General features: G+C 49.3%; 1 protein-coding gene across 1 annotated transcript in view; it reads left to right on the forward strand.

Annotated features, from left to right (window-relative positions):
- Nucleotides 1-5415, forward strand: part of MTOR (mechanistic target of rapamycin kinase) — a 122295-nt gene extending 116880 nt beyond the window's left edge. Inside the window, exons 55-58 of the mRNA XM_046001148.1 lie at nt 1765-1845; nt 2118-2198; nt 3697-3802; nt 4478-5415. Coding sequence (XP_045857104.1) covers nt 1765-1845; nt 2118-2198; nt 3697-3802; nt 4478-4493 — 284 coding nt within the window. The 3' untranslated portion in view covers nt 4494-5415. The remainder of the gene's footprint in view (nt 1-1764; nt 1846-2117; nt 2199-3696; nt 3803-4477) is intronic.
- The last annotated feature ends 3303 nt before the right edge of the window (nt 5416-8718 follow it).

The raw sequence follows: 8718 nt of genomic DNA on the forward strand, positions 1-8718 counted from the left end.
TCTGAATATTAACCAGTATTTAGTAAGCCCTATCGTGGTGTCTGGACTGGGATAATTATTAACTGTATCACCATGGTCGTAGAGCATTGTTAATAGCTGAGAAATTGGAGGACGGGGCGCCTGAGTGGCTCAGTTGGTTAAGCATCTGCCTTCGGCTCAGGTCATGATCATGATCCCAGCGTCCTGGGATCAAGCCCCACATCGGGCTCCCTGCTCAGTGGAGAGCCTGCTTCTCCCTCTCCCTCTGCCTGCTGCTCTGCCTACTTGTGCTCTCCATCTCTCTGCCAAATAAAGAAATAAAATCTTTAAAAAAACAAAAAAAAAGTAGGATGGAAGCAGTAGCTGGCGGAAGGTCAGGGAAGCCCCAGGAAACACTGTCCAAGAGTGGGTCCACAAAGCAGGGTCCCAGGAAGATTATGCCCCCCCAAGAGCCAGAACACGGTTTGTGTATGGAACCTCTCAAAGGTCTTAGAGTAAAGCTGTTTAACTTTATTTCACACACTCCCTTCGCCCACTGCCCTGGCCCTCTCCTTTTTCCCTCATAACATCTAACAACACCCTACAGAGTTCACACCTTGAAAATAAAACACTAAATATTCTCTGCAGACGTTTATGGAACGTGGGCAACTAGTTGCTTAGCTGAGCCAAGTAATGTTTAAGGATAAACATTATAACTAATAATGTTAAAAGAATGTGACCTACAGAGATTGCCGTGGAGAAGCATCAGAATGACCTTATAGAATCAACCAAACTGTATGGCCTAGGAACTAATACGAGAACAGTCAAGTCCACTGCGTGATCCCGCAGGTGCGTTCGGAGGAGAGCCCGTGAGGCTGAGAGGAAGGAGGTAGCGCTCTGAACGGCGGTCGTTGAGGGAGCTCCTGGGTCAGTGGGACTTAAGCTGGCCTTACTGGGTGGGTGCAAAGGAAGAGGGTGTTCTGGGCAGGAAATTGAGGTCCTGGGTTGAGGTGCGGTCTGTGAACAGGTGTGGACTCTGGCCTGGACACCATGACAGCATTTATGAACGATGCCTGAATTCCTCACGGTGTCTCGGGGGCCCTCTGTTGGTGACTGGTCTCACCCGAAGAATGTGAGACTGAACGGGTTTCATTCCCAGGATCCGCCTCACTAGTACGCTATGGAGCGGACTCTTGTCTGCTGTCTAGGGCATGCTGAGAGGAACTGGGACAGCTGGTTCTGGTGGCCCCAGATGGTGGTTTTCTGTGGCTTACACGTTAAGTTCCAAGTGATCATTCATGAAAGTATTACCAACCCTGGCTTCATTTTGAAGGCCTGGGGTGTACAAGGACAATGTGTAAATAACTTCATACTTCTGCTTCTAGACTCTTCTCTCCTGAAGGCCACAGTCAGTGGAGGGTGACTATAAGCCTGAGGTCTTTCTCTGCCCAGAAAGGATATATAAATTCCTCTGAAGAATAGCACTTCGGTCATGAGCGTGGCCCCCTGGAAGCTGGTGCTCTCTATGTTATCATCAGTTGTTGTTCCAGCAAGTTCTGCCAGGGATTCCGTCGCACTCCTGTGCTCTGTGTCAGAACGTTTTATAAATGCTGTTTGTTGAAAAAGTCACGCTTTGGAGATGTAAAACCTTTTAAACACACAGTGACCGTTCTTCCTGTCCTTTCCCCTCAGAGGTCGCAGGGTGCGCGTCCAGGGACTGTGGCGTGTGAGCGAGTAGGGCTAATGCTTGCAACAGTGGCTTCTTGGTGTTGGAATTTTCTGCCAATCGATTTTTTTTCCTCCTAGAAATTTTGGACGGTGTGGAACTCGGAGAGCCCGCCCATAAGAAAACGGGGACCACAGTGCCAGAATCTATCCATTCTTTCAGTAAGTCCGATCTCTGAGGAATCGCAGCCATGACTAGCTCATTAAGAACACAGCAGCCGCGCTGCACCGAGAGGGGTCGGTAAGATAAAGCAGCAAACCCGCCCTTGAGCAGGCAACGGTCTGTGAATTTCTCGTTCTCTTCTGAAGACGTAGGCGCAGAGGAAGAGCTACTCAGCACTTACAGAAGCAAATATTTGCGAACAGCGGGGACATCCGTTGAACCTGTTGTGACCATCCAGTCTTACCGTTCTTTCTCCCTTTGTGTATTCCAGTCGGAGATGGTTTGGTGAAACCAGAGGCCCTAAATAAGAAAGCTATTCAAATTATAAACAGGGTTCGAGACAAGCTCACTGGTGAGTGTGTGGGTGTGTGTGTTTACTTAAAAGGAACAGAACATCTTGAGAGATTTTTCTCTCCTAGAGTGGGAGGTCAGCCCCTTTCCAGCTGTGCCTAAACTTTGACTCTGCAGCTAGGGGGAGGCTCCCTGAGTCTGTCGGCTGGAGACCCTCTCCGATTCTCTAATGACCATTAAACTCACTTCAAGTGATGTTAATCTCCTTATGCCAGACGGGGCTGAGTAAAGTTCATTGGGGTCCAGAGTCAGCCAAATTCAGGCAAGTTTTTCTTATCATCATGGCTTGATCCTGGAGCAAACCTGACCACTGAGTCCCTCTGCCTTCCTGCACTCCCGGGGCTGTTACGGAGTGGAGAGTGTGGAAGGAGAGAACTGCATACTTCTGAAAACGAGACATGTCCTGTCGACCAGATGGTGTGACGGGAGCTGGCAGTCAAGGGGGCCGAAGACCCCCGCTCTACCACACCCTGTGTGCCGCCTGGGCCTCTCTATCTGGTAAAATCCAAAGGATCGACAAGGAGGCGCGAGGGATGGCAGGCACCGAGGGTGGCTCTAAGTCCCTGGCGGCCTCCTCAGAGCCTGGCAGCCAGACCAGAGGGGTTGAAGAGAATGCGCAGTGAGTGAGGGAAGCGAGACAGAGGAGACAGGTTTCAAACTTGTGAGGAGCCTGGCTGCATGGGGCAGCGGGTGGGGGCAGGCTCCTGCAGGGCTAGCGCGTGAGAGCCGTTTATCCTTTCCTGGGCGAGGAGAACGAGTTTACAAACGTTAAAAGACAGGCATGGTGGGAGTTAGGTGACGGTGCGAAGCACCCTAGGAAGCGGGAGGCACTGGGATCAGAGCGCAGGTGAACTTAGCCTTCAGGGGAGGAGGGACAGCTCCCAGGTGGCAGCAGCACCGAAGAGGGAGCTCCTGTGGAACAGATCCAGCACCTCGAGCACCGCCTGACACATCAGGGGTCCAGAGAGATCAGCTCGGTGAATGATGAGCTTGGAACGTGGGAGACGAGGGCATGTGCTGACAGCAAGAAGCCAGCCGGGCGGCTTGGACATGTGGGGCCAGGGGAGGACGGGAAATGGCCCTCGTGCCAAAGAGGCTTCATCAGCCGGCCACGAGTGCCCGTTCCGGGCTGAGCTGGTGGGTTTGTGGCGGAAGCGGGCTTCCTGTGGGATGAAAGGCCCGATGGTGGAGGTTCTAGGACTGAAACCGAGCCCGGTTTCTCATCTCCTTGCCTGATGATGGCGGTAGATGAAGGAATCTGTACAAACCAGCAGCCGGATCTTCGCCACTGCGGGGCTCGGCCGACTGCAGGCCTTTCCCCTCTTTGAACCACGTCACTGTTAGGAGGAGACTGGTGTGTATGCACGTCACATGGCAGCCTTCGTCCTTGGGGACAGGTGAAAACTGAGCGGTGCTGTGCACTCAGGCCAGCCGAACCAGGGCAAGGACGGAGTGGAGAACCAGGTGCAGAAGGACTGTGTGTGTTTCTCCCGTCCTAGGTCGAGACTTTTCTCATGACGACACCCTGGATGTCCCAACACAGGTGGAGCTGCTCATCAAACAGGCAACGTCCCACGAAAACCTCTGTCAGTGCTACATCGGCTGGTGAGCGCCTGGGCGCCAGGCGTGGATACACACGCGGGGCCCCGTCCCATGCCCTAGTCCCGGCATGGCAGGAAGATCCTGGGGGTTTATCCAGAAAAGGGGATCACGGTTTCAGATCTCTTGAAGAGTGCGTATTCGCTGTGTGCACACACTGTTCTAAAAAGGCAGGAACTTGAGAAACTTGGGTTCATATTTAGAAGGCAAACACCAAATTAAATTAAAATTACTTTAAGAATGGTCTAGAAAGGTAGGTGAGTCCCTCTTTTTTGAGAGGAGGGGTGGGGTTCTTTTTGGACTTTGGCTGTCAATTCCAAGACAGAGGGAAGGACCAAGGAAAAGAAGCCAGAGCACCGACAGAGAGAGGAGAGGCAAAGACAAATTTATGATCTGGGATTGTCACCTCAAGGACCACTTCCGGGGTCTGTTTTGATTAATTGCCTGAGGCACGCTTGAAGGTAGAAACTTGAGAAGGAGGGTGATGGGGAAGTGTCCTTCTGGGGCCTCAGCAGGCATCAGCCCTTGACTGGAAATGATGAGTGTGTCCGACCCAATTAGTTGTGGGGGATCTCAAGGAATGCCCCTGGGGGTTGTCAGACCTCCATTTTCAGTGTGTCCGTGTAAAGCTTTGAAAAAGGCCAAATTATTAAAATATTCCTTTTCTCTCTGTCATCTTAGGTGTCCTTTCTGGTAACACGAGGCCCAGACACGCCCACAGCATTTCTCTTGAGGCTTTTGTACTTGGGTATATGCTTCCACTAAACTGAAACCACGGTCAGAGAGCTTGACTTTGTTAAATACTTTGAAATGTAACTGAAACGTACTACTGTATATTAAACGTTGGTTTGAACCAACTGTCTAGCTGCTGTTGAAAAACACATTGTCAGAAAACATAAGGCTTGATTTGGTTCCCAGGACAGTCAACACGGTAATACTACACAAATCAAGCCATTGATTTGGGGGAACAGAAGATCCATAACTTAGAAATACGGGTTTTGACTTAACTCACAAGAGAACTCATCATAAGCGTTGCTGATAGAAGAATGGCGTAGTCGTTCCTCTCAACAAGAATACAGCCAACTGCACAGTCAAGAAGCCTCGGGCCGTGGAGGACACGTGTTAGGAATCAGAAGAAGCTGACTCGGTCACTTCCACCCATCCCATTACCTCACTGGTCCGCAGACAGCATCATTTGTAAGATGGGCCAAAATGGGTGGAAAGTGTCTGTCTGCTGCCTCACCCATGATGCTGTGACGTACACACTGCAATCCAAGACCCGAATGCTGGGAGGGCAGCTTCTTCTGATGGTTGGGTGGCCTTCGCGGAGCAGGTGCACAGAGACCACGGTGCAGCAGGGCGGGCCGCAGCAGCCTTCCCCGGCGCCGTCCTGGGATGTTTTCAGTGAAGTCCAAACGCTCTGTGTTTAGAGCAAGGGCTTGGAAACAAATGCTGTCCTGCAGGTGCCGACCACAGAGAGGGAAGGTCTGGGACCTGCAGAAATTCTGAGCAAAAGAAATATTAAACTAAATGCACAAAGTATCCAGTGTAGCCATTCTAGACACCATGTTGTATCTGAATAATTTTTGTGCCAATAAATGACATCAGAATTTTAAAAACGTGTCTGGGTGTCTTTTTGTTCATGAGCACGAGCTTATAAAGGAAGCGGGTATCCTTCAGCAGCCAGCATTCACCAAGCAGGTGGTATGAGGGACCACGTGGGACATGGGAGCTACCTGGCGTGGTCCCCTTCCCCAGGTTCACAGGCCGGACAAGGTGGGGTCAGCATCATGTGGGAGTAAACTGGTAACTCCCCCAGGCCAAGTGGGGAGAAGAGCTACACGCAGGGTGTGAGCCTCAGCGGGAGGCAGTAATTCCACTGGCCGAGCCAGGAAATCTTCGGGGAAAGGGGACATTTGCCGTGGGTGTTAAAGGACGAGCGGGACTTTATCAGATGAGGCACATGAAGACGTTCAGCAGGAAGTCGGTCTGAAAGCACAATATCCTGCAGGAATGGCAAGCATGAACTTGAACTCTATTCGATTGCAAGTCTTAGACCATTTCTGATATGAAAAACGAAGTTTCACACAGTCGGACCTCAGAGGTCCGTGTAGTTGGCCAAGTGGTCAGTGGAGAGCAAAGGGAAAGACAGCTACTACAAGAGGGTCCGATGGTGGAGTGTGGGGCCAGACTGTGACCTGCCTCGGCTCAACAGCAAGGAGTTTGAGCCTGATGCGTGGACAACGGAGGACCGAGTAAAGTTCTAAAACTGAGAAGTAGAAGCCGAGTAGTATTTTTAAAACAGATAACCTGTGTCAAACAGGTAAAGAGAAAACGAGGCGCTGCAAGACCTATGAAAGAGGCCAACAGTAATGGGGAGGAGAGGGCACCAGAGGGAGCTGGCAAGTGCCAAGCAGAGATCCCTCCACAGAGAGCATCCCTATGGAGTGCTTTCAAGGAACAGCATATTCAGTTCAAATAAATTTTCTATTTCTAAATTTCTGTGGGCAACAGCTACCCAGTGAGAGATACTGAATCATAAAAGCTATTAAAAAGTTTGTATTAGGAAAAGCATGCACATCAGAAGGCCAGGAACCCTATCTCGCATGACGTACCCCCCAAATCTGCCAGAGACCCAGACCACAGTGCTGCCCCATGGACATTTTTTGGAGAACTCCTCTATTAAAACCAAAGATGAGTTTAAATGTCAATAGTAATACCATTAAGCTTTAACCCTCATAGTTAGTCTCATACCTTTCTACAATTCTAAACCATGCATCAACCCTTTTGCTCTGGAAAATATGATCACCATAACTTTTTTGGTTCTACATGAAATATTATCAACAACCAGTGATGTTACCATTCACTAAAGATAAAGGGTATGGGAATGATTGGGCTCCGGAAAATGGTGGCCATCAATGAGAAAGGCACACTCCTTAGGAGTCCTTGGTATTAAGATCTTTAGTCAATCCAATGGATTTCAAGTTACATCTAGACAAAACCTGCCAACTTTGTTAGGTGAACTACCAAAGGTAGATGAGCTAATGGAACCTTTAAGGACAGTCTCATTAACCTATCAATCCGGGATGGTTTCATGTAACCCTGTGAAAAGGGAGGGATGTGGCAAAGAATGACTTTTGGGGCCTTTGTACGCATTGGTACAGTTCCTTTTTAAAATTTTATTTAAATTCAACTAACATACAGTCTATTGTTCGTTTCAGGGGTAGAGTCCAGTGTTTCATCAGTTGTATATAACACGAACAGTGCTTATTACATCTCGTGCCCTCCTTAATGCCCATCACCCAGTTATCCCCTCTCCCATCCCCCACTGCTCCAGCAACCCTCAGTTTGTTTCCTCTGGTTAAGAGCCTCATGGTTTATCTCCCTGATTTTCTCTTGTTTTATTTTTCCCCCCTTCCCCCATGCTCCTCTGTTTTGTTTCTTAAATTCCATGCAGATGTTGGTAAGGATGTGGAGAAAAGAACCCTCTTACTCTGCTAATGGGGATGCAAAATTGTACAACCGCTCTGGAAAACAGTATGGAGGTTCCTCAAAAAGTTGAAAATAGAGCTACCCTACGACCCAGCAATCGCACTACTAGGTATTTACCCCAAAGATACAAATGTAGTGATCCAAAGGGGCACGCGCACCCCAATATTTACAGCAGCAATGTCTGCAATAGCCAAACTATGGAAAGAGCCCAGATGGCCTTCAACAGATGAATGGATAAAGAAGATGTGGTGTATATATACAATGGAATATTATTCAGCCAACAAAAAATGAAATCTTGCCATTTACAATGAAGTGGATGGAACTAGAGGGTATTATGCTAAGCAGTGTAAGTCAATCAGAGAAAGACAATTATAATATGGTATAGTTCTATAGGTTAGGCCTTAAAATTCTTGGAGGCACGTAAAGTAGTTTGAAAGAATTAAGGCTGTGGTGTCCAATTACCTAGTTTCAAATCTCAACTCCACCTCATACTACCCAGGTGACTTGGAACAAATTACTTAATCTGTGCTTGCTTCCTCCTCTGAAAGTATGGATTATAGCTATGATCTAGCCCGAAAGGTTGTTTCAAGGATGAGATAATTCACGAAAAGTACACAGCAGAGCCTGATATGCGGTATCAGATCAGCCCATATGGAATAAAGCTCAGAAATATTTGTTGTTAAAATGAACTAGGCTAGGGACGCCTGGGTGGCTCAGTTGGTTGAGCAGCTGCCTTCGGCTCAGGTCATGATCCCAGCGTCCTGGGATCGAGTCCCACATCGGGCTCCGTGCTCGGCAGGGAGCCTGCTTCTCTCTCTGTCTCTGCCTGCCACTCTGTCTGCCTGTGCTCACTCTCGCACTCTCTCTCTCGGCTAGGTCTTCATTCTGCCAGTGCCCGTGGGGAGGTGGGGATGGTGGGGAGAGTGGAAACAAGTTACCTGTTAATAGGATATTCCTATTCTGTTAACAGGATACGCTAAATAACGGGAACAGCTACCATTTATTGCACACTTACTAAGCCAAGTGAATTAAGGGTGAGCCACTCCTGACCTTAGGAGAAAGGCCACACCCCACTAGACTTTGCCACCTTCGCCTGAGCTGCCAAAACTGCCTCCCTCAGAACAGCTCTTCCCGAATTCATTTCACAAATGTGTGAGTTCCCAATAGGTGCCTCAGCAAGAACGTTTCCAGTGGTGCAGACGCGCAGGAACATCTGGTTGGAGGGGTTGGAGAGAGCTCGTGAGCTTGCGGGGCACGTAGAGCCTTCTCCAATAGTTTGCCTGTAAGGGGCTGGAAGGTGCACGGTGATGTTTCGTGTCTCTGGAGTCGGCCGCGATGCCAGCACACGTGTAGGCCGGTAGGAATGAACCATGTCCGAGAGAGGGGATCAATTAATTGCAGGAGCCCAGATCGAGCGCGTGAGGCGGGCA

Source organism: Meles meles, chromosome 1 (assembly GCF_922984935.1).
Source record: "Meles meles chromosome 1, mMelMel3.1 paternal haplotype, whole genome shotgun sequence".
Classification (NCBI taxonomy): Eukaryota; Metazoa; Chordata; class Mammalia; order Carnivora; family Mustelidae; genus Meles; species Meles meles.